The following is a 26187-nucleotide window of genomic DNA, read 5'->3' as shown; positions in this document are numbered from 1 at the left end:
TCCGCGGGGGCGCGGACAGGACGTGTGGGACCCGCGGGCGGCGGCGGCGCCGAGCAGACCCTCGCCGCCCACGGGCTCCGCGCGGCCGGGCCCGGCGCCGGCGGGGCGGGGCGGGGCGGGGCGGGGCGGGGCGGCGGGCCGGGGCCGCCTCCCCGCAGGCGTGGCCGGGCCGGGCTGGCGCCGGTCCCCGCGCGCGCACGTCGGGGGCGGGGCCTGCCGGCGGGGCCGGTCAGTCAGTGGGTCGCGCGGCGGGCGGCAGCGGGACGCGAGGTGCGCGCAGGCAGCCGGCGAGCCGGGAGGGCGCTGCTGCCGCTGCCGCCGCTGCCGCGCCGGGCAGCATGGAGGCGGCGGATGAGGAGAAGGCGGGCAACGGCCTCGCCGAGGGGCCGGCGGCGGCGGAGCAGCGGGGCGGCGGGGGTCGGCTGCGGGGCTGCTGGGGCTTCCTGCGGCGCAACGCGCTGGTGGTGCTGACGGTGTCGGGGGTGGTGGCCGGCGTGGCGCTGGGCGCCGCCGTGCGCGGTGCGGCGCTGAGCCCGGCGCGGGTGGCCTACCTGGCCTTCCCGGGGGAGCTGCTGCTGCGGATGCTGCGGATGGTGATCCTGCCGCTGGTGGTCTGCAGCCTGGTGTCGGGAGCCGCCAGCCTGGACACCCGCTCGCTCGGCCGCCTGGGAGGCATCGCCCTCGGCTATTTCCTAGGCACCACGCTGCTGGCCTCCGGCCTCGCCGTCGCCCTCGGCTTCATCGTCCGCCCCGGCGCCGGCGCCTCCGCCCTCAACGCTCCCGGCCTGGGGCTGCCGGGCGGCGTGCCCACCAGCAAGGAGACGGTGGACTCCTTCCTCGACCTCGTCAGGTGAGGCCGCCCCGCTGCCCCCCCACCTCCTCCCTCCTTCCCGCCCTCCCCGCCGCCGCCGGAGGATGATGACAGACCCGGCGGTGTTGCACGCTGCAGCCGGCGGCCGCCGAACCTTCCCCCCTCCTCCTTCTCCTCCTCCTTCTCCTCCTCCTCCTCCTTCTCCTCATCCTGGCTTCTCCAGAGGCACCACTTTCTGCCCAGGTACCTGCAGCCTGGTCAGGTGCAGGGCTGTATGGTGCTCTACCTCTCCCTCCTTTATTTTTAATTTTGGCTGGGTGGCTGCGAGGATGAGTCAAGGCTTGCTCGGAGCTCTGGGTGCCTGGACCCGTTTTGGTCCCACCTGGACGGAGAGCAGCTCCTGGATGCTTGCTGCAGGGCAGGCATAGCCTTGCCTGGCACCTTCCCCTGCCCCACTGCTTGTCATTGCCCATCTCCCACAGGCAGGGCAGGGCAGGGCAGCTCTCCCTATCCCTCACATGCACCTTTTTCTTTTATTCCCCCACCCTTTATTCAGTTTCCTCACACGAAGGCCAGCCTGCCTCTTGGAGGTGCAGGCATGGAAATGTAACCCCATGTTTCCATCGAGGATGTACCCTAAACATAGTCCAGCATGAGCAAGGACACCCTGTATGTTCATGAGCTTCCCATCCCACCTCTGCATCTTGCAAAGACAAGACTCACATTCCCCAAAACTACCTGGAAGCAAGGCTTCCACTTCTAACCAGATCAGTCTTTCTGTTTTATCCTTACTCCTCCTTGCAAAGTTGCAGACTTCACCTTTTTTTTCCCCCCCCAGAGCCCATGTTTTCTTGAGATCTGTCCAGCTCTTTAAATAAGACAGAAACAATTACACAAATGAGGCAAATATCTGGGCAGCTTTTTGAGTATCAGACTTCCCACTGCGGTCTCTTGTCCTTTGATGAATCTTGGTGCAGAACCCCAGATGAGAACAGACGGTGTGTTTTGTTACCCTGGGTCTGGCTCTGCCACACCTGAGTGGTGTTGGGCAGTCACAAGAAGGTATTACAGGTGCCAGAGTAAAGTGGAATAAAGGAAGACAGAGGAGTGTGGAGGTTTGCTGAAACATTGGAAGATAAATGGCTTTGGAGGTGGTAGATGTTGTTACCAAGACGCAAACAGAAGAGTTAAGGGAGGTGACCTGCATACCAGTGAAGTGGCTGGAGAGTTGTGCTTAGTGGATATCTTTGTAATTACGAAGTTGAATGGGGGATTTTTATTTAGATCGTTTGCTTTGCTTTTATGAGTTCAGTTTTTCATATGAGAGACTTTTTAGCTGTGTCTGGGTAAACAGATGTGGCAAAGAAGATAAAAAGAGTTTTTAAAAAAAACAAACCCAAAACAATCCCAGAACTGTCATTACAAATCCATGTTAATGTCATTTTCTCCCCCAGAGAGACGTATGTTCTGTTTGGACAGAAAGTACGTCTGGTTTGTCCCATTGGCAACCACGTACTTTGTGTCCTCAGCCCACCTCTCTGAAAGATCAACAATTAAGGACCTCTCTTAAGGATCAGCAATTCCTGACAGAGCATATTAAGAAGTAATAACAGGACAGTGCGAGTAGGTGGACTGGCTGTGAAGGTGATATGGAGTTGAATGGAAGTGTAGGCAGGTGAAGGAAAATTACAAAAAAAGGAGTTGGCCCAACCAGGAGAATTGGGAAGTGTAGCGGTGACAGCCCCGGGTGCATCCTGATGTGGTTGCTGTAGCTGGTGTTTCATTCTTGTGTCGCCACGCAGCACAGAGTAGGATACAGCTGAGAAACAGAGCAGGAATGCTCCAGCAAGCTTCAGGCTCTGGGTAACATCTGTGAAGTTGGGAGCAGAAAGCTGCTTCTTGCTCTGGTCTGTAAATGCAGGTGGAGAGTTATCTTTGAAGGGGTTGTAATGGTGGTGGGATTGAGTCCTTAACTCTAAAATAATGCTCATAACAATGAGACTTGGGTAAAGCATGTGGGTTGCAGAGGGTTTTCCTTCTGGGAAATGAGGGGCCAGGGGCTTTCCTCCAATGCATATACAGTGGGCTGTGAATTCAGCTTTTTCTGGGAAGGACTGTTGTAGCCACATTGTTGGGCAGTCCAGTTGTCACAGCAGCGACAGCAGAATCCAGTCCAGTAAAGATGTATTTGGACACGGCCGTCACTAAAACTCCCAGTCTTAGCACAAATCCCTGACAGACCCAGGGATGGAGTGAGTTATGTGATTTTCTGGAAATAATATCTCTCTCACTCTGCCTTTTTTTTTTTTTAACTGTTCTTGAAAATGTGGGTGTTCTGGTTTGAGCATTGATCTTAGTCCCTGCTGTGGTGGAAGGTACCACAGTAACCTCATCTTCAGTTAATAAGACCTTGAGTGTATAGGGCCTGGAGGGCTGAAACTGTTACCTTTAGTTTGGGTGGGTCTTGCAGCATCCTGCTCTTTGCTTTTCCTTTTCTCTCTCTTGGTCATGAAACTTTCTATTAGACACAAGAAAACTTTGTTTTCAATTGTGTCACAAGACTGGCTGTGTCCATCAAGGCTTCACTGCTCAGTTTCAGATAAAAGGTAAAAATGAGGCATGAATGGGTAAACTGAGTCCCCCTACAGCACTGAAAGCAGATGTAAAAGGTGGGCCAAGGTAAAAACAGCGAAGCAGAGATCACAGCTGTGAGTCAGTATTTGCCATGGCTTCTGCAGGGATGACATAGATTGTCCTTTCCCAGGATGCAGATCCTTTCTGCTTTTGGGAAGTGTATTAGTTAATGATCAAAGATGTTGCTTTCCATTGTTGCAGTGATGTCTGGAGGCCAGCTTAATTCTTGGTTGCGGTTTTCTGTCTCCAAGTCTAAAGCTTCCACACAAACATGCAACTGTGCATGTAGGCATGACCTCTGGAAAAGAGATTTTTCTTGGGCTTTGGTAGCAAATAAATGATGACTTGCTGGTGAACCAAAAGCCTGTCTCTGTTTCGTTTTGTCCATTGACCATAACCTCCAGGTCTAATTTGTCTGCCTTCCTTTGACTGGAGGTGCTGGAGCACCCTCTTGGTTTCCCTTCTGGCAAGTGCAGGAGGCAAGCCTTGAGCATGCCTGGCCAGGGCTTGGGCATGCTGTCCTCTGCCCCAGGATGCAGGTTGGGAACAGCAGAGCTGTCCTGAAGGTGCCTTTGTGCCCCACAGCAGGGATGCTGATGGCTCGGCTCATCTCATCTCATTTCATCTCATCTCAGGTCTGTCATGTGGGCAGCTTTTGGAGCTCCCTAAAAGATGAGCATTGCCAAAGGTAGGGAGAAACTGCAGCTCAGCTATCACAGCTGGGATCCAGCAAGAGTTAAGAGGTGCTTCTGCAAGGCTGATGGCTTAAAAAAAACAAAACAGAACAACAAACCACCCCAAAAGTGGGGTGTGCTCTGAACTCGAGAGGGGACCTTGGATTTTCTTAACTCTGTCCTATGGCAATGAAGAAAGACAGGCTTCTCCAGAGCATCTGGCATGTAGAGCAGCTCAGTTGTTCCAAATAGGTGAGTGCTGAGTGCCAGCAGAAGATGAGGAGAGTGAAGGAAAATTTTAGAATTTCTGGTTTCATCCCTTACTCATTTGTTTGGTGGAGAAGGCAAAATGGAGAACGAAGAGCTCTTGTCAGCTTGGCTATGAAGTGGGTAGCAGGTAGAGGAAGAGGCTAGCTGTGATACGGTGGGCTCTGGGGCTGAGTACCCACCTCAGTAGGAGACATGGCGGAGAGCCAGCTTGGCTTGGATCGTGCCAGGTGTCTAACCAGGGAGAAACAGGTGAGGAGGAGAGAGGTGGTGACAAGGAAGTGACTCCAGCCACCAGCTAACACAGCCAACCTATAGCTTGTTGGAAAGCAGTTGAAACAGCAGGATCAAGTGTTTTGCAAGAATCTATTGATTTAACACTTTTGACTGGCAATTGTCAAGACTGCAAGTTTCGATAAGGTCAGAGTTTTGTTTTAGCTCTGATTTATATTTGCTGATTCCACAAAATTAAACAGTTTCACAGGAACCTATTGATCCTGACAAAATTTCCAACAGTGGGTGATCCTGCCACTTCATTTCAGTGAGGTCAATGTTTTGCTGTAATTTTATACAAAAGACTTAAGTAGAAAATCTCACTCATCAAGAAGGAACATTTCAACAAAATGTTTTACAATATATTTTTAGTGGGGAAAAAAGGTCTGGAACAGGCTTTCTTTGCCCAATTTTGGGATGAAAACATGTTTTGAAACTGGAATTGGCTCTGGAAAGGGAATTCTGGTCTTAATCCAGCTCTAGCTGTAACAGTCTGGGGAGGGAAGGAGGTAGTAGCATCATCTGCTTTTTATAGGAGGGGTATGCAGAGGTCCATGTGTCTGCCCCGAGCGGTAAGGTCAGGGTTTCTCAGGCTGCCAGGCAAGTCTGCAAAAGCAGTTTAAATTTTTTTGTTCCTTACTGCCCTTTCTGTCTCTCTGCCAGAGGTTACCAGCTCTGCTGCCAAAGGGAGTACCCACGGTGCCGTCAGCAAGCCCACGCGTTGGCTCCAAGCACCGTTGGAGCCAGAGAGAACACAGACATGAGCTTGAGTGCAGGGAGAAGCATGGGTTATGTTTTGCTGGCTGGGCTGCAGAGCAGATGGCCAGGGTGGACCATGGGGTCCAGAGCACTCATGCAGTGACCCTTGCTCAGGCACCAGTTGCTCCGGTAGCATTTGTTTCTTATAGTCTTGCTCCTCCCAGTGAATCACCCAAAAGCAGCAACCATGAAGGTTGTCTCTGAAATCCCAGTGTGGAAAGAGAGCAAAACTTGACTGTTAGGAGAGGAGGGGGAGATGCCACCTTTGTAGTAATAAATAGAATAGGAAGTGGCCAGGGAACAGCTGCAGTTACAGCAACGTCAGGTCCCCAAGATAGGCTAGCCACTGGGTTTCATAGCTGGATGGCTAACTCTTAACTCTGGGGTACCCTCAGAAAAAAGGGAACTAGTAAATGTTACTGTCCACCTTTGCTTGTATTGTTTTCTGAGCCCAGACCCTCTCTTGAAGTATAGGGATTGCTGACTGATTTTTGTAGGAAGAACTCAACATTTTCATTCATGTGCCTGCACTGTCTGGTGGGGTTTTTTTAGGAAGCCTCTCAACATTTCTGCTCCTTTCTTTTGTTCTTTATATTCATTACCTTTTACTACTGACTCTCACCACTTATGTTTTATTTTCTAAGCAACGAAGATGCAGACTGGACCATTAAGGCAAAAAGTACCAAATACCTGCTATAAGTAAACACATTTTCAAGTTTCTCTCTGTTAAATGCACGCACTCATAAATATCTATATGTCCAGGGCATGTATTGTGCATCCACGTAAATGCAGATGAGAAAAATTGTTGTGTGATATTGAATGAAAATCTTGGGACAGAAATTAAAATAAAGGTATTGGAGCGATCCAAACTGGGCGCTGGCAGGTTGCCACAGATGGCAATAAAGTTGCTGTCTGTGGATTCCTACCATTGAAAACACTTCATTGAAAAAAAACAGCAGATAACGCAACACAGAATATTTTTTTTTCTAGGTTTCCTCACAAAAATATGTTTTCCAACAGCAAAGTTCTTGGCCTTGGAAGTGGAACTTTTTTGTAAGAAGCAATGCAAGGTGAATGTGTAGTATTTTAGGGTTTTGTTCTGCTTGCTGGGATTTCCCTTCATGCTTTTGCTGCCACAGCAAAGCTGTTTGCAGAGCTCTAGCAAAAGAATCATTTAGAAACAGTTAATAATAATCCCGTACAAATGCAATGAAGGCATTCCTGTGCCATCCTTATCCTGCTGGTGGAAAGATACAGGGTAAGGAAGAGACAAATTCACCTGCAATATCAAACTTGAGAAGGATGGAAGCTACAGCCCCTTTTTGCTCCCTTTACAGCTCCAGGTTTCCTTAGTTGTCTAGGATTTCCAGTAGCAGATGCTGCAGCTGAACTAAGATTTCTGTTACAGCAAAAATACAGTGAGACCTTCTTGCTAAATTCAGTTAGGGGAGTAATGGTCCCTTCTTGTCTGGTGGGAGTAGCTTTTCACTTGAGAAAAGGAAAAAGCTGCATTTAGCTGGCTCTGCATGAGGAGATGGTGGGATGAGTACAGGATTCAAACACAACGTATTCAGACCCTGAAACTCCTGCCCTGGTGCTGCTGCTTTCTGGTTCCTATTTTAAGAGGATCTGAGATGGGTGCTTTCTCACACTGTGTGTTGTGCAGGTATGTGGAGGTTTTCTGGCTCAGCCCAGCTGCCACTCCAGCCCCAGGACACAGCTGTCACCCTTGACAGCTGTCTGATGGATTTCTGATTTGGCGGGGGGGGGAGGCTGTCTGCACGACTTGCAACGGGCAGAGAGAGACTTTCCTGCCTGGTGCTTGGCAAGGGGAGTAAAGTCTCTCTGTACAACCTACTTTGCCTTTACACCACAAAGGCAGTTGGGTCCATGCATGGGTAATCCATCCCTCTCCATGGAGCAAGGTCCCGGCAGCAGTGGAGCATCAGGGGTGCGTGCAGCACATCTGTCCCCCTGCCATAATGTCATGCATTGCTGGCTCATCTCATTCTTGCCACATAAAGCAAGTTTCGTCTCTCTGAATCACAGGGCCAAGGGTGCCTGATCCCAGACCCCTGTGCTGGGCTCCTTATCACCTAGACTCAGGGTTTCCTCAGTGGCGTGCTCTTGTGATAGCCCACGCCTGCTTCAAAACGGTGATTGCATTCTCTGGCACAGGGCATGGCAGCAGCAGGGATGGGGCCATGAGAAACAGCACCAACAGTCAACAATCCAGCGATATAACCATGGTGATATCCTTAAACTCCATGTTCACATCTGGTACGGCCTTTCAAAGCAAAAAACCCTTCTCAATATTTCGTCTGCATGGAAAACCCACCTGGCAGATGCCCACATTTAATTCACATGCTCAATTACCCAGCTCATCAGCTTTCCTGTTTGCCGGTTCACCCGGACAGGAGGGGTGTTCATGCTTTCCCCTGTGACTCCTCCACTTGGGCTTGGGGACATGGCGACCGCTGGCTTGCAGGGACAGAGCTAGGTCTGGGTTTCTGTGGTGGGTGAACTTTGCCTTGCTGTGCACCATGAGTAAAGCCTGCAGGCTCAAGCACATGATGAGCCCAGGCAGGTCACCAGCCAGCTTTTGGCTCTCCCTGGAGCATGCAGCATCCTGACCTGTTTTTTTTAGGTGCTGCTGTGGTGTTCTTGCACAAATCCATCTTAAGGTAAAAAACTGCGGTCTGACCCACCCATAATTAAAGCTTAATTTAATTCGCATGCTGACTGATCTTAGGTGAGCAATGAGTGTAGTCTGTGCAGAACTCGTGCCTCTAAGGTAAGCCGTTTATTTGTTGGTTGCTTTTTATGACCCAACAGATTTTTTCTTAAACTTCAGGATCTGAAACAAAGAGGAGCAAAACATTATTTTACATGTTGTTGGGACTTTGCAGCCAGGTGTACTTAGAAGTTGGATTGAACAAAACACAGCTTCTTCTGAGCTGCTGAATTAAGATGCAAAATTTTTACTTGGTGGATTGTCAGAAATGCTGTTTGCTGTCCTCAGAGTCGAGTCCTGTGACCACTGCTCCAGGAATAAAGAAGAGAGACTGCTATATGCTCGTATTTGAATAGCTTTAGTGCTATTCACACTTGAAGCAAGAACCTGCCCCTTGCTTTGCTGTAGCAGGCATCACTCAAGTATGTGCTTTAAGTATATGCTTGGAGTTAAGTTAGTGTTTAATTACTGAGGCCCATGCCTGACATACTGTGTAAATTACGGAGAGTTTGGTTTCTTGGCCACATTTAAACATTGGAGAACTGTATTATTTAGGCTTTAGGATTGCTTCCCTTGGCTTTGTTTTGTCATGATGGAAAAGCTGATTTAAAAAAAAAAAAAAGAAGGTAATTTGATTTCTGGTTGGTTTTCAGTCTTTTTTCATCTCTCTGATTCTTCAAAATCTAGTCAGTTCTTTTTTTAAAAAAGTAATCATCTTGCTATGAAAAGTTGAAAAGAAATATCCTTATTTTCCCAACAGCATGTTTTCTTTTTTTTTTTCGTTAAAACTGTGCACTGAGCTGAGCCCATTTGTATATGTGATGTTTTACTCCTGATAAAATTAAATTTGCTTTTACTTTATATGAGGTTTTTATCTACTGGAGAGTTCCATCCGTGCAAGAATTGGTGGACGTTAGCTGTTCCATTGATTTTATTTGACTAATTCTTAAGCATCTTTGCAGAATTAGAGCTCGCTTTCCTACTTTCAGACAGACAGCTGTATTGTCAAATTTTAAGGAGAAAAAGTTGCTGTTTCTTTCATGCTCAGTGGAATGTAGACTCCAGAAGCCAAGTTATTCTTACATCAATTTGGCTTTTGCAACTGCCTCCTAATACACTTGCAATGCCACAGAGAGGCAGACTGAGGTAGCTCACAGCAGCCACTTGTTTGATGAAGGTCTGTGTACTTTACATTACTATCAAGGCTGTGGGAAAACCCTCACTGTGTGGCAGGATAATGGAGCTATGCAATGGAAAAGACCAGTATCCTTATCTGTGCCATTTTTTAATCTCCCTCTTGCTTTCAATGATTTGACTCTGCTCCTCCATTTCTTGCTGTGGTTCGGATTTGCACTTTCCATGACATTCATGGAATGATCACAACTGAAAGCCTGGTTTAAAATTATGTTTGCCAGGGTAACTATGGCAAGAACTGGGGGGAGGTTAGCAGGGCACAGCCTGGAGGTAGCTGCAGGTTCCTTGGAGCAGTGCAAGGAGCAAGGATGGGGAGCAGCTACCGAAGTGTGTTTTGGCGCAGTTAACTGGCTCTAGGTATGGTCTTTTGTTTCCTTACTGTAAGAGTTGCCATGCCTCCTTGATGCATTCAGCTGGCAGTGTTTTCAGTTAGTACCTAGACCCTTCCTGCCCTCACCAGCTAGGGTCCTGTCGTGACCCTAAAGATGAGCTTTTATTCCTATTTTGCTTTCTGACACAGCAAAAAAAGCTGCCATTTGGCTAGGGGAACACATGCTCTTTTCCCACCATAAGGGGGGAAAGAAGTGTAGCATTAAAAACAACTATAAAATACAAGAAGCAACTTTTTCCTTACGTGGTCCAGTTAACCATTTTTCCTGTCCTTGTCGCTTCATAGATGCATATATATACTGGATGCCCAGTAGAAGTGTATGTCACTTTGCATGCTATCCTCTCTGCTCAAACCTGGTGCTCTATTTGCATTTCTGTACGAAAGCACTACCAAATTCAGATGTTGCAACTTTCCATATGACTTGCCTCTGCTTTCATCTGTGCTGTTTAACTATTTAAGCCCTTGCAGACAACTCTGGCCTGTGACATTGTTCTGCTTTACCTTGGTGTTCAGGGAAGCTGACCTTGTTGTGTTGAAGGGTTAAGCTGTTCTCTTAAGTGGATTTTGCTAATTGGATTGTCCTTCATGTTGATGCTGTGAGCAAAGTGTAATCACATGAGTAATGTTAAAAATCTGCCTGACCCTGGAGGCCATAAGCTGTTGCTGCAGCTGGTGTGGCTAAGCCAGTTTCTGTAGCCACTGGCTGATGGGTGTATATAACTAACATCGTGTCTGATCGCCTCTGGAGTCACTGCCGAAATGGTTAGGTGTAGCAGACAAGCAGGGACCTTTTTATGTGAGCAAAAGAAGATGGTATTCACACCTTTGGAGACGTAGCAAGACATCTGCTCTGTGCTGCCATGGTGTCTTCTGTAGTATGTACCTCACTAATGCAAATACGCTTGCCTTTGCAAAACTAATTCGGTTTCTGAGAGTAAAACACCTTGGTGCCTTCATTTTAGAAGTTTTACAAAAACCATTTCATTTTCTTGTTTGTATTTTACAGAAACCTGTTTCCTGCAAATCTTGTTGCTGCAGCTTTCCGAACGGTAAGATGTGTGGACTTTGGATGTGAACTACAGCGCACAGACAAAGTGACTGCTCTTTTTGGAAAAAGGACTAGAAAGATGGTGTAGAAAATACCAAAAGTTAATTTACTTATAGCAGGTGGGATTTCTAAAAGCACCTGACATAATCAGATGTACAACTTCCATGGCAAATGGTTTGATTTTGAAAAATACTCCTCAAACAAAAGTATGTTCATAGCCTATGTTTTGTACCTCCACCAAAAATGTTCTTTAAACTTTTGTACTTTGGGTGCCACGTTGGGCAGCAATAGCAACTCTTAGTGCCAGGCTGCTTATCACTTTGCAGGGGCTAGTGAGGAAACCCTTGAGTACCTAGTTTGGAGCTGGGCTCAGAATAGACAAGGCTGAAGACTTTTAGGCTCCTCTGTGTAAGCATTACCTGTTGACTGATGCTTTTATTCAGTATTTTCTATTGTATCCCTTGCTGGATTAATTGCTCAGCCTGGCTTCTCTTCCAACAGAGGACCAAGTGTGGTAGGATGATAACTGGCACCACAACATAGTGTGGTTTAAACTGATGGACAGGAGCTGTGGGGCTCCAAGAAGATTTTGATTTAGTTCTTATTGCTAACTTTAGATGTCAGGATAGACACTGTTGAGAATATTGCTATGGGGCAGAGTGATTCTTTGTGATACAGGAGCAGAATAATAGTTTTTGCCTTTATGGTATTCTGTTGTTTGCTTTTGTATCAAAACCAAGGTCAAACTCTTAAAATCAAGTTCCTTTTTGAGTGTACATATAATACAGTACAAGTCAATATGCCATAAATAAAAAGAGGAGCAGTACAAAAATATCATGAAGAAAAAGATATTCTGTGATACCTCAAGTGTCAGGGTTCTGCATGTTCAGGGATGAAATAAAGAAGTCCTCCTTTCCTCTGTGCTGCTATTTTCACAGGTAATTGGCAAGTACATAAGCTTTTCTGTCCCCTATTTTATATCTAAAGAAAACAAGCCAAAGAAGTGCCCTGCTTTTGTGAGGCGTCTAGCTTATTTATCAAAGTAAACTGTTGCCCCAGATTTTAGATATTTTACTGACAATTTTAATGGCTGCCTCACCATTTCTAACAATGAAACAGCGCAAGTGCCACTTGCCTTCTGCAGGAGACAGTGCGACAGTGTGGTGCGTGAGCAACAGCAAGGTGGAGGAAAGGGGAATTCCTTGGCTGCTGCCCAAACCTGGGAGCTCAGGGGGTCACAGAGCACTTCTCAGCTGCCACGTGGGGAAGGAGCTGCGTATACTGTCAGTCCCTTTTCCTGCATAGGACAGGCTTATTAGTCTCCACAGCATGGTCTCCAGAAAAAGTCTTCCTAACAGTAATCTCCTTGTGAAATGCTAGATGATATGGTCATATTGATGATCTGATCGGCAAACATAGTGGTTTTGTTTGGGTTTTTTTCTTACCTGCAGTATGCGACAGAATACAAGATGCTGCTCAGAAACACTACCTCTGGAAATGTCACGTGGGAGAAGGTAAGGTCACTTATTATGTTATTATACAAACCTTTGTCAATTGTAATATTTGACTACTTTGCAGACTTTAATCCTTTCTAGCAGTCATTGGAAAGAAACAAATACTTGTCTTTGCCTGGAACTGACACACACAAGCCAGACGAGTTACCCACAGCCACATAAGAAAGCTATGATGGATAGGAAAGTTGGGCTTAATAGATCTGACCCTTGAGACCTTACTTTTAGGCCATGCTTTCTTAGACCTGGTCTCGCTTGATCTAAATTTTGATTAGTCACTCTGCCTAATGTTTCCAAATAACTTTCTGTAGACTAGAATTAAATAGCAATCAGGTTGGCTGAATATGTCCCTCAAACCTTACTCTTCATTAACAATTTGGAGACAATGAGGTTTTTTTCCACTACCCAAGGCTCCTAAAAAAATTTAAAAAAGAGGTTAGTTGAGAATTTTTTCTTGTTGCCATGCTGCTGAAATTTTGTTTGAAGCAGTAACAAGTGGTCTGAAGGAGTAAAAATTTTAGACAGAACATTACAAATAGGCTGCTATTGCAATGGTGTCAAAAAATAAACTAATTTGCAGGTGTAGCTGAGGTACAGAGTGTTCTCTTCCATATGGAGCTTGTAGAACTTCCAGAAATGTTCTATATCCTGTTGAGTGGCATCTCTCTTGCAGCATGGGACTATCAAACATCTTTATAATTGGCCAGAACCAACATGTTGCAAGTCCAGCAATAATTACTGTTGTCTTACAGGCAGCATCCTATGAAACAAACCCAGTATCCCAGCCTGCAATGTGTCACCTCACTCCAAATGAAGTATCTCATGTGCTTTCATGGGATTTTGGGGAGATGGGTCTGACACTGGAGATTACTTTCAGGGTTATTTTCTTTTTCTCGGGCTCATTCTGACTATCCGAGATCAGTATCGGATGTTGGGTTACTGTATCTTTAATATGATTTGAATGCCCCTAGGGCAAGAGACTTGTAATGTTTGTATTTGTCGTGGAAGGGCTCAGCTGAGGCTTGCCCACCAGTTTGTAAAACCATCGGGGGAAAAAGCAGTTTATGCATATCCAGAGGGACTCTGAAGTGTATCCCTGAGTGCAGGAAGTACTGGCCTCATTACTTTTTCCTCACCATGCATGGTGCGTGAGCAGGTGATGCAGAACAGTGTGTTTCTGAACTCTGCTTTCAGCTGATGGGCTGAACTTTCACCAGCCCTGGGGGCAGGGTGATAGGTGACTTGGATGGCACAAGAACTGAGCAGGGGAAAAGTCAGCCCTTGCCTAGAAGCCTGGCAAACCACAGTGAGTGGTTTCACTGGGGAAGAAGGCAGCTCCATCTGCCCAGGCCTACGAGATTTCATTAGCCCATATCTGCACTCACCCCATCTGACACGGATGCACAGCAGTAACTGCAGAAGGACCACGTGATCCTGAAAGAGCACTTTCTCTTCTCATGCCATTATATCCTTGAGCAGTACATGCCTGTGCAGCCTCGTGCTACTAAAACCCAAGTCCAATATGAAAGGCTGTAACAACATGCACTTAGACATGTGTGTTTGCTTACAGAGGGTAACATTATTCTTCATTTAAGCAGGGCTAAATAAAAGGTGAATAAGACTCTTCTTATTCAGCTTCAGTGTCAAGTTTGATAGGGGCTTCTTGGCAACCAAGCACGGATCAGGGCCAACCATACCCACTGGACATAGGCTTGGCTGTTGAATACTTCTTTAATGCTTGTTCAAATCCATTACTCTTCCTCAAGAGATAAGAATGCATCTTTTGACAATTTAAAATGTAAGATTCTTTTTCAGTTTTCTTCCTTCCTTTTCCCACTTATCAGACTCCTGTTTTATGCAATATCAGAAAAAATATTATGAATTTGTCACCAATGCCTGTTTTTGCCAGTGGTTATGATGTAATTTCTGGTATTACTTTTCCAAAACCTTTCTTCAGTTGTTGGGGTGGAACCAGAGCTGAACTTCTTTAATTCTAGAAGACGCCCTACTGCCTCTAGAGAAGAGCAGACCAAATAAAAAGAAAGCATCGTCTCAGTTTTGTTAGCTCAGTTTCAGTACTGATCTGGCCATATTATGTATTGATAGATGAGGACTAAGTTTGGAAAGGAAGAATATGATTTTTGGGTAATACGTAGTATAAATATCATAACGATAGAAGTTGGGTTCCAGGGAAACAAGATGATATCCCTATCAGATGTTTTCTTTCATCAGCAGAATATTTGATTGAAGAGGAGAAATGTTTTCCTTCTACTTTCCATATGAATAGTGTAGAGCGAACTTTTCCATTGATTTTATTTCCCCTCCCCCCACTGGTAAATAGGCTCTGTCTTCTCTTGATGATATGAATAGTGGGGCACGTAGATGTCTGCTCAGCCATGTCCTTTTTGTTGTTTCACATGCTCCCCTTATGTTTACCTAGCTTTTATGGCTATGTCCTTTCTGTCTCTTTGGCAGCGAGGCTTCCTGGGGCATGGACTATCTCAGTTCTCCATCTGCAGCACAGGGAGGCTGTGGGGGCTCTTGAGTTCCTCTTGTGGCAGCAGTAAAAATACACAAACGGGTGATTGCTCTTCTTCCTCACATCACGTGGCTACATTTTTTTTTCAGCCATCTACTACTGGGACAGCTCGATATCAGCAGTTGTTTCCTTGATAAGCATTTTGTTTCAAGAGCTTAAAAAACAACAGGATCTTCAGAGAGATTCAAGGACCAGAAGAGCTCCATGAATCTTCCTACCAGAACACGTAATTTCAAGCAAACAGTAACGCATCCCATAGTTTATCCAGGAACAAAGCTCTCATTAAAGCTGTTTTTGTTTGGTGTCCACAATGCTGCTTGGTTTGGCAGCTCCTTTGGGGTGATGCACTCTTCTGTTAGAGTACAAAAAGACTGTTCAGCATCTGCCAGTTTTAGAGGCTGGGATTGAGAGGATCTTCCGCTGAGGATTTACTGCTGGACTCTTTCCATATTGTGCTGCAAGGAGGTGAAATTCCCTGAACACTGCAGATTGTCCTCTTTATTTGCAGGGAGCAATTTCTTGCAGTAAGTTACTACTCTATGCAAATGATGGACCTTCTGCCTACATCTGTGGTGATGGGAGGCAATGGTCAATGTTGTGTATTGTAAAGCAATTGGCTCAAGAGGGAGAAAGAGAGAGCAAGATCTGAAAAGGGTGGCAGGATGACAGTGAATAGAGGGAAACAGCTAAGAAGTTTTTGGTGGCTGTGCACAGAGTCCTCCCTCCGGTCACCAAGAATTCAAGGGTCCCCAGATCACAAGACCTAAGCTTGAAGGACTAGTAAGTGTGAGCACTTGGAGAACAGCAGCAGCAGCAATCGCAGTGCCAGGAGCAACGTGGAGAGAGACATCTCTGAGGGTGAAGGAAGACTTAACTCCATGTATTATCATTCTGGAGAGTTATAGGGGAGTTCGAGGAGAACTGGCCAATTTATGCACAGTAGGCCACTGTGTAGGTTAAGATGAAAAGTGAGAAGCCACCTGTGTCCTGGCTGTAGCTAACTGGAGCTGCTGCTATCTCTTGCCCTCCTCTAGCTTCCCAAGAACAAAATTTGGCAAGCCTTTGGCACCCATGGCTCTGAAGAAGGTGGAGTGGCTGATGCTTGTGGGGATTGAATGACCTAGAAGAGCTCTGGACTTCTCTAGTCAGGGAAGTGACCTTCCAAATTAAGCTCTAGGCGCTCTGGCCCTTGTTTTCCTGAGTGCCTCCCAAGCTCTGCCCTGCTCTATGACCCTGTGTGCCCTATGCAGCTGGTGGAAGCTGAGCAATCCTCTTGCACGTTCAGTACACTTCTGCCTCGTTCCTGAGACTAGATCTCTGAGAAGCCCAAACGGTAGCAGGTTGCTGTGCTTTAGGTTCATACCACTGCATTTAACAAGTTGAGAAGCAAATCTCTGGTAGGAGGAGTTTAATGGGTGGAGATGCTTTGCAAAACATCAGTATAACGTAGTATAATGGAATTTCCTCCCAGTAACATACAGGTCAGGAGGCTGGGAACTTTCAGCAGCTTGAAACACTGAATTTCTGTTCCAAAGGAAAGATTGATACTATTTTTTTCTGAATGACAAGGAAAAAAAAAGAGCATTTAATGTTTTTAGGATTTTTGGTGTGTGTGGAAAAAGTTTAGGGTCATTATGATGAAATTTTGTTCCAAGCTGAACTTTTCATATTAGCCTTGTATCAAATTAACCCAGTATAAGATGGTATATTATAAAATAACAAGTTGAAAAAAACACAACAAGGTGAAAAGTCGTGTCAAAATGAAAAAGTGTTGCATTCACTCCATGTGAATGAAGAAGCGTTTCTTTTCTGGTGTAAAAATGTTCATGTTTGCCCAAGTTGACATTTCCCAGAGAAAGCTTTGGTTTTGATGGAATGGCATGGCAGCATTATTTTACTACAGATTTACTTTCTTCCTGCTAATAAATTAGTCATAAAATTTGAGACTTGTACATCAATTTGTACATTGTTACTGATAAATTGTCACTGAAATTTTGTTAGATTTTCTTCAGCCTTATGGTAACCCTTATCTCCTACCCTAGAGTTATGTTTTACCAACAGAAGTGAAAAATAGAAAAATGTGCACAGACAGTTTATTCAATTAATAGGAGGGTGTCTTTTTTTCTGTCTAACTTTTCTAACCACAGGAATGTTCAGGGCTTTCAGGCACACAAACAGAATACAGACAAAACTGTCCAGACAGAAAGGTGTTACTGTGTGTGGAGAAAACAGCACATTTCTTGAGACATCTCTGGAGATACAGTGCACCCCTTTCATAATATCATGTCCATGTTTTCAATTCTTTCAATCAGAAATCAAACAAATACTGACAACTTAGCCCTGAGCAAGCAGCTACCATAAAAAAATTGCAGATCCTATGTCTAATTATTTTGTAGCTAGCAAATATAAAAAGCCAGAACCTTCATTGTTTGTAAACACTTTTGTGTAGTTTAGCCTTCATGCTTTGTGTGTAATTTATGTTTTATCCCCTTCCCTGCAGTACTATGTTTCCACCTGCCACTAAGAGACAGTCCAGTTCAGCAGTATACTTCCAGGAAAAATATCATCTCAAGCAGGCTCGTTTTGTCAGATTTAGCAGATCAGTATCCCGAGTTCTTAGTCAATATTAATTTTAAGCTTTTAGCTCAGAATATATTTTTCTTTCCTAGTGTTGAGCTGGTGTCTACTTAAACTAGCCAGAAGGCCAAAACTTGTACACAAACCTAATCTGTTTTAGAAGCCCTTCCAAATAAAACAACAATTCTACATGTTGAGCTTGTACTGCCAAGTTGCAGAGGGGAAAAAAACCAGTTTGTCAAAACAATTATATTTTTACGTAGCCACAAGAACACTCATTCAATTCATATGATTGCCAAACTACATTGCCAAACAAGCTTAGCTCTCTTTGAGAAACAAACCATGAAGGACCAGCAGAGCAGACTTGTAAGTAGACTAGTTTTTGTCAATAGGTGGATCCTGTTTTTATCCTCTTGCTTTTACCATGCAGCCACATGATTTCTGAGAAGGGTAACAGGTATTTCTTCTGTTTTGTCTGTATCTCCCACAGCTGATGTGGACAGATGAATGAGTAGGTTTCCACAGTTTGCTACCCTTCTCTGCCCCTCTCCACTCTTTCTGATTCATAACATTGGTTGTTTTCTCATGGTTTTCACCTTGGTATAAATATCGCACTAAAGCAGTGGAGCTGGCATTTTCTGAGAGCAGATTCCTATCAGGGGTGTCAGGAAATAAGAACATGTTTGGGGCCAGACCGCTGCAAGCCTTTTGCAGGTATGATTTGTTTAGGTGGTAGAATATCATAGTGCCAACAGTGAATGATAATCAGAGCTAGGAAGTCAATATTGCCAGTATCTGCCATTTATGCCTGCGGTCTCTCCCACGCCCATCTTCCCTTACAGGGAAACAGGGAGAAAAGTTTCAGTCTTTTAACCGCACACGTGTGATTGGTGCCCATGCTGTTTCGCATCTGTAGTGGAGCTTGTCTTGAGTAAAGTGGGGAGGTTTCTTGTTCAGGTCACGGAGGGCTTGAGGGGAAGTAGTAGCAGGCCCTTTCCTTCTCCAGTGAATCCATGCCAGCTCCTAACTAGGGAGGTTTGTATCTGCACTGCATCCGGATCTTGTTTGGTTCCCTTCAACAAAATAGGTTCTTCCTTCCCAAAATAGGTTCTGTGTGTTGATTTCAGATCAGTCAGGCAGCAACAAAATGAGGTGACCCTTTTCTTGGGTTTTGTGCCAGTCTTGCATCTAACAAGCCTTCTTTTTTTGCCTCTACAGATCCCTGTTGGTACTGAGATTGAAGGGATGAATATCCTGGGACTGGTGCTGTTCGCTCTGGTTTTAGGAGTGGCGTTGAAAAAGCTTGGTCAGGAAGGGGAAGATCTGATTCGCTTCTTTAATTCATTCAATGAGGCAACCATGGTCTTGGTTTCCTGGATTATGTGGTAAGTGTGTGACTGCAGATAAATCTGCAGTACAATACTATGCTCAGTTCAGGAATCTCACCATTTATCCATCTCTCCAGCTTCTTCCTACCTGATCCCTCATCACAGCAAAAGTGAATGTCATGGTGTCACATAATGGGGTCTTTTCTTCTTGCTTGTGCCCTGTAATTACACAGTCATGCATAGCTTAAGGTATCAGTCTGGAACACTTCAGAGGGTTGCTTAAAAATCCTCTCCAGGACTCCTTTTTGATTAATTAGTGGAAAGAAGGCTCTCTATTTCAAAGCAGCATAAGCCCGTGGCTAGCTGCCATCATGTGCCTAAAGGCACTGGCCTTGAATGAATAAAGGAGATGTGAGCAAGTAAGGAATATGGTTGAGTGAAGGCCAGAGATGTTTGTGCTTGGAGTGCAATTGCAAATGCAGTGCATAACTAAAATCATACTTGTAGCTTCATGCCTTGATTTTTCTGTTGGTCAAAAGGTTACTTGTACTGATCTGAAAGATATCTGAGGAGATGAGAAGGTAGCCCACTCACTGGTATTGGTTTGGGAGAAACCCTGTGGAGTGCATGCATACAGAGCCCCATCTGTCTATTGCATCATAGGCTGATGGAGAACCTATGGCCCTTTGTATAGAAGGGAGGAACAGTCCCAGGGCTATGCTCTCCATCCTATTGAAACAGTAGTGCTAGCTACTGAGTGTTTTGTCGTTGTTATCAGCAGAGCCTGAGTTATACAGTGGATCTTTAAATCTCTGTTCCACTTCTAAGATCTCTTTCATTTTCTTGGGTGAAGCAGGAACTAATGTTACTAGACGAGCGATCAACTGTTTCTTTCTTGTTTGTACTTGCTTCTCCAGAGATGCTTCTCTTTTCTATTTCACATCGCTGAGAGTAAGTATTTCCTAAAGTTGATTGTTTATTTTGCCTCCTGCCTATTAATGAGCAAATCCATTATTTCACTTACCTCCCTGGAGTCCAGACATGTTTATGGGGTGGATGTTGCTCTGACTGATCTCACAAAGCTTTTGGCACAAAAAAAGGTCTATATGTTAGGAACTGGAGCGCACTGAACTTTCTCCAAGAAACCAGCATTGGAGGAGGCAGGCACCTCTAGAGAGCAGTTCAGGCCGCCTAAGCTGGGGTAGGACCAGCTTCCTGACTGGGTTTTCTGTCAGGTAGGCTGAATCTGGGTCTCAGAGCAGTATCATGGCTGTTCTTGTGCAGCTGGATGGGTGTAGGCTGCTCCTCTGAAACCAACAGTACTAATACCTCACATGCAAAAATAAAAACATTCATAAGGACAACTAGCTAGCAAATTAACAGTGGGACATTTCTTGCTCCCTTTCCAAAGCTGTTGGAAAAGCTATAAGCTTACCTTAGCAGAGGTATTTTTTCTCCTTTCATTCTGCATTTTTCATTCCTGCTATTTTTCTCCCTCTAAGAAGTAGAAACTTTTTAACGAAACACCTGATTTTACACAGGCAGATCTCTGTGTTAGTTGCTGTCATAAGGGATTGAAAAATTCACAGTCTCAAAGCAGCTTAAGTCTTTTACTCTTGAGTGTAATTCCTTGGACACTGAGTACTGATAAGAGGCAGTTCTTGTATTCAGCTGATTACAGTGCTAACACTTCAAGCCAATCAGTTGGTATATAATCGGATTATCGGGACCACAGCTGACTCTTAACACTGCAGTGCACCGTAGCCCTTACTTGTTCTCTTTCCTTCCTTCAGGCTCTTGTATTGTCCTGGTATTTATTCAAAATCTGTCAAGCTACACGTACTTCCCAAAGGATACTTTGGAATGGGCAAAATCATACTACAAGAGAAAAGGCAGCTTGAGCTCATATCTAGTCCCATTCAACAGCCACTCTCGTGTTTAGCAGCACTTTGGTCTCAACTTTCAGTTCCTTCCTCTCCAGCCTCCCTCTTCGAGGGAGGGATCCAGTCTCAGCTCTGAATCTAGTGTTCATGTTTGCAGAGCTTGTGCAGGACTGGGGCTCAGCTACATATAGCTAATCGGGGTGCTCAGAAAGGTAGTTCAACGACAGTACGTTGCAGAATTGGCAGAGGCTAAGCGGCGAAGGTTCAGCAGGACCCCTAGAGATTTGGCCAAGGGAGGGCAGAGAGAGGATGCTCACATTGATCTGGGACATAAGGAGGTGCTCTGTGGACAGAACAGAGGAGCTGCAGAAGCACTGAGGGTGAGGCAGGCTAGGAAGAAGTGAGTGATCTGGGCAACCTTAAGGCTTGCCCACCTTTCCAAACCTTTGCATGCTTAACCAAACCTTCTGAAGTTTGTCCTGACTCCACAGATCAGCTTCTCTGAACATGGGCATTGGATTGGAGGGGACAGTGGGAGAAAAAACTTTCTTTATTTCTGAGAAGTACAGGCAGATCTTTTGTAATCACGTGTGTGCCTGGGGCAGGGTATTGGAGAGCTGGGTGATCTTTTAGTATTTCTTAATCTTAGAAGCAGAAATTGATGGAGCATGGACAGCATCAGCAGAGGTACTCAGACACAGACATCCCAAGTAGAGCTTTGGAGGAACTGACCCTGGGCCTGAAGTGATTCCTGTAGTTCATTTAAGTAGCTGTTCTGCTGTAGGTGCAAGGGCAATTCTGTCTTTTCACAGCTGTTCCCACCTGCACAACTGGCACAAGAGGTGTGGTTGTGGCCCAAGGTGGCTCTTCCCCCTTCCAAGTGTTCCTGACAAAGGAAACCTCAAACAAATGCTGACGTCGTAAGACATGGCAAGTTGCTAGATAGGAGTCGTGGGAACGTACGTGTACATGGCTGTTGGCTTGAGGGAAGCTCTGGAATCCTGAACATTTAACTTAGTGTTTTGTAGGCAAATAGCAGTTAATTGCTATCTTTCACACATACATCAGCAGCCTTTAGCTGAGCTCTCTGGTAAGGGCATAGCTTTTTCTTTCCTACACTGAATATGTTGGCACCCAAGTATGACTACCATTTTAATGACCTAACTTCATACTTCTGCTGATAGTTACCACATGTGTAAGATTCTACTCTTCCACCCCTTTCTCTGCTCCAGTGACGTGGTACTGGTCCTTTTTTTCCTGCTGTCTGCCATCCCTTCAGCAGTGACTTTAGCTTTAGGTCTTTGCCTGCCTTCCTCCCCGATGGACTAAAAATCCACGCCAGTCTCTTGTCCTGATAGCTTCTGCCAGCATTTCTGCTTCCTGCTTGACTTCCCTTGGGCACTCTCCTAGCTGCCTCTTTGAGGGCCTAGGTTAACAGAGCTTTTTCAGTTTGACTGCTTGCCTTCCACCAAGCAAGAGTGTTAGAGAGGCGTTCCAAATTTGCTTAACCTGAGTGTATGGTGAATAAGGCACTACTCTTCAGTAGGAGCAGCATATTCTTTAGAAGAATGTTATCTCCAGGACAAAAAATATCATGTTTTTCAAGGCTTTTTGTTTGTACTTAATGACAGGCAATATTTCTTTACACAGGTATGTACCTATTGGCATTATGTTCCTTGTTGGGAGCAAGATTGTGGAAATGGAAGATATTGTTCTTCTGGTGACCAGTCTGGGAAAATACATCTTCGCCTCTATCCTGGGCCACGTCATCCATGGAGGAATCATTCTGCCACTTATTTATTTTGCATCCACACGCCAAAATCCATATCGTTTTCTCTTAGGACTTATCACACCACTTGCCACTGCTTTTGCCACTTGCTCCAGGTGGGTTTCTGTGCTTCTTTTGGGATTATAGCCTGGTTATATTTGTCAGTGTAAATTGGTTATATCCCAACACCAAATTGTGTTGAGTTTTAGGTATGAATATTGTTCCTGAGATTGCAAAAGTAGACTTCTAAGCATGGAGAGTCTCACTGCTGTCAGCAGCCTGCCACACAACACATATTGATAATGAGCTGTTGAAAACAATTCCTCAAAATATTGGGACTGTAGCATGATACTGAATTGGAAATTTTTTGGGGGAAAAGTGAAAGTATTTGCCTGCCAGCTGTTCTTTCAATTTTAAGTAAAGTAAGGGTTAGTAGTGAGGGACTTTGTCCTGGAAAGTTTAGTTCTCTAAGTTCAGAAGGATGTGGAACAAGTTTAGACTAATTTTGCAGGAGCAAAGGAGACTTATTAGCTAGTGTAAAGGGACATAACATTATTGATTTCAAAGATCTGGCCTGATCAGCTTTTATTTGTCATAACCCAACTATCAAGCATGTCATCTACACTTTTCTCAAGGTGCAAACACCTGATCAAATATTATAACTATATAAAATCATTTCAGATCACCTCCAAAAGTAGATGCATGTCTGTCACAGGAGCTGAAGTACATGAAGTACAAGAGGGTTTATGAATAAAACCATGTAACTTATAATGCAAGAAATAAATCCAACAGTGGTTTTTTTTTTATTAGTCTGTTCATTTGAGAAGGTACTAGTACAACATTAACAGAGATTCCTCTGTTGTGTTTATATTGGCATCTATTGGTGTATTTTTGTGGTTTGAGACTTGATCATTCCACAGCCCTGTTAGGCTACATACTGTGTTAAGTCATGAGTTCTTGCTTCTGGGAGATTAGAGTCCTTATCAGCTATTTCTGCATGGAAGCAGATTATTAAATACCGCTGCTTAAGACCAACAAGGACCCTCATTGCTGTCATTACAGAGAAGGACTATAAAATGGCATCATTGTCTTGACAGTCCTGTCCACAGCATGTTAGAAACATGAAAGCGATGACACAGTGACTTTCCATTCAGTGCACCCTGATGCTTTGTGTTTATTTTTCCTTATTCTCTGTTTCTAGCTCAGCCACTCTCCCGTCGATGATCAAGTGTATTGAGGAGAACAATGGAGTCGACAAGAGGATCAGCAGATTTATCCTTCCTATCGGGGCGACTGTAAACATGGATGGAGCTGCTATTTTTCAGTGCATGGCAGCTGTGTTTATCGCTCAACTGAACAATGTTGACCTCAACCCTGGGCAAATCTTCACAATTCTGTAAGTTGCTTGCTATCGCAACCACATCCTTCTGGGCCCCAAACACATTCAAGCCTGTGGTCTCTCTGTTAATAGCTAGCAGTTTGCATTCCACATCTCTGACCTAAAGCTTGCAAACTGCTATGAAACATAATTATAGGGTGATTAAAGGATGGAGTCTTTCAAGCTTTATAAGATTTGCCAGAATCTTGATTTAATAAAAGGTGGAACCTGGGAGGGGTAATTGAATTCTGAAACAGACTTTGAGCTGTTTAAAGCTGTTTCTCACATGAAATTCCTCTCCTTCCTTAAGCATCTCACTCCCCCACCCTCCACTCACCATTAAGCTGGGTAATTGAGGCATGCTGCTCTATGCAGAAAGCTATGCCTGATTCACTCCCTGGATGTCTTAGAAAATCCTCCTGCCAGCTCCTCAGTTCTTTATGTATCTATTTCATACTAAAGACTCTGCTCCTGCTTACCTCTGCCCTTCCTACCATCGCATCGCTGTCTTCCCAGGTCAGACCCATTATCATCCCCCTCCTGACTGCTTTGCTCCATTATTCCCTCCACCACCTCAGTCCTGCCTCCTTCTCTAGGACTCTCTCCCCTCCATGCCTGCAATATTCTCCCACTTCCCATATCCTATGAAGTGTCATTCTCTTCACTTGCCTCCTCAAAAGTCCTGAAGTGAGGATCCTACAAGGAGTTCTAGTCCCTCACTGTGCCAAGAAGCCATAGCTGTATCCACCAGATGCCTCCTTGGGCCAGTTCCTGGCATTTTTTTTACCCTCCCTGACAAGGTTTTATTTCCTTCCTTATTGCATTTCCCAGTATATTGTTTGTCTATTTAAGGCAGGGCTGGGGCATTATTTTCTTTGATGGTGACCAAATTAGCCTTTCAGGTACTCAGTGAATCAGGTGTTAACACAGGCCTGAGGATTATGTAGTGATAGCCCAAGGAAAACTCAGTTGTAGACTGCACACGAAAAGGTGTGTGGTCCATGTCTATAGCACATGCACCACAGGTTTCCAGCTCCTGATTTAGGGTCTGTGTTTGAATGCAAACAAGACACAGAGAAGGGACAGTACCCTGCATGGCAAGGTTTACCTTTATACGTTTGGGGCCAGGAGATGTAATGTACTTAGCATATTTGAACTGATACATGACTCGGAAATGGATATATTAGTAAGGCAGCGGGATATAGTTGTGTTGGGTTTTTTTCTGAAAAGGCAAACATGGTATTAAACACAGAGCCATTGCCTTGGTAGCTGCTACGGATGCCTGCTGAGCAACTGTGCTCTGTACCCTTTACTTTGTATCAGCAGGCAGGAAGGGGTTTGCCTGGGAAGCAAATGATCTGTGTCCCATGCTGTAGAGTTTGTTTACAGTTCCCATAGTGGGGAAATGTCTGACGTAAGTGTAGAAGAGGAGTGCTGCAGAGCTCATGCTAACCGGGTACGCAAATTGATTTGCAGTGTGACAGCTACCGCATCCAGTGTGGGTGCAGCTGGGGTCCCAGCCGGAGGAGTCCTCACCATCGCTATCATCTTGGAGGCCATTGGACTTCCAACCAACGATCTGTCCTTGATATTAGCAGTGGACTGGATTGTGTAAGTACTTTAGGCCACACATAGCTGTTATTGCATGACATGTAGCGTGTTCAGCTGAAACACGGGGCACAGTGGTCAAAGTGGCGCAGTATAAAATAAAACCCTACAAGCTATGGCTGCCTGCAGGACAGGTAACTCTTGAGAGATAATGGAAAAGGTGTTCCCTTCTCAATTAAAGCAGGCAGTATGCTAAAATCCCTCATCAACTTTTTTACTCAGCCTTTATTGAAATGTATTTCTTTCTGGTTTCAGTTCCCTTTAGAAGGATTGTTAAAAGTTTGTTCAAGAGGGTGTTGATACTGCTGGAAATTAGTTGAATGGTAGGAGGGAAGGGGGGAAAAAGGAAATTGAGTCTGAATAGTGGTGGAAAGCTTTCTTGGTCACATATGTGAAGCAGTTTCCATCAGAAGCTGTTGACAGCTATTGTTTGAACTATTTTCGTAGTTCAAGACTGGTCAAAGCACCAACGCAAGTGTCACAGAGAGGTGCTGTCCATTGGCAGGGCAGGGACACAGAGGGTTTGTGGCACTCATCACAACTGTGGCCAGCGTCATGGCTGGAAGATGCTGCTGGGAGTCACAAGTTTAGTACAGAGTATTACCACCTTTCCTTTCCATCTCGTGGGAAAGAGCTAAAAGGTCAGGCCTTTGCTCAGCTCCTTCTCTTCTTTTCCCCTCCTTGAAAATGAGAGATTATCTCCTTGCCCAGCTCTGTTTGGAAGAGCTTATCTCACCACTTAGCATAGTTATGTCCTTGTTAAGGCCTAAATTTACGTTCTGTAGTACCTAAATTAGATTAAGGAAAGCC

General features: G+C 45.1%; 1 protein-coding gene across 3 annotated transcripts in view; it reads left to right on the top strand.

Moving 5' to 3' along the window:
• Positions 1-338: 338 nt before the first annotated feature.
• The window catches only part of SLC1A4 (solute carrier family 1 member 4), a 43647-nt gene continuing 17798 nt past the window's right edge, over positions 339-26187 (top strand). For 2 of the 3 annotated variants that reach the window (XR_012651643.1, XM_075035554.1), the window contains exons 1-7: positions 339-850; positions 10744-10786; positions 12237-12299; positions 18631-18797; positions 22274-22507; positions 23593-23787; positions 25246-25380. Coding sequence is in view for 1 of the 3 variants with exons in the window: in XM_075035554.1 (XP_074891655.1) it covers positions 339-850; positions 10744-10786; positions 12237-12299; positions 18631-18797; positions 22274-22507; positions 23593-23787; positions 25246-25380 (1349 nt within the window). In the remaining 2 variants the exon portion in view is untranslated. Of the gene's footprint in view, positions 851-10743; positions 10787-12236; positions 12300-15218; positions 15360-18630; positions 18798-22273; positions 22508-23592; positions 23788-25245; positions 25381-26187 lie in introns of those variants that run through there. The other variant, XR_012651644.1, reaches the window with a different exon arrangement.

Source organism: Buteo buteo, chromosome 9 (assembly GCF_964188355.1).
Source record: "Buteo buteo chromosome 9, bButBut1.hap1.1, whole genome shotgun sequence".
NCBI classification, from domain to species: Eukaryota; Metazoa; Chordata; class Aves; order Accipitriformes; family Accipitridae; genus Buteo; species Buteo buteo.
Note: the sequence above shows the minus strand (reverse complement) of the source record. Positions and strands in the feature narration are given on the sequence as shown.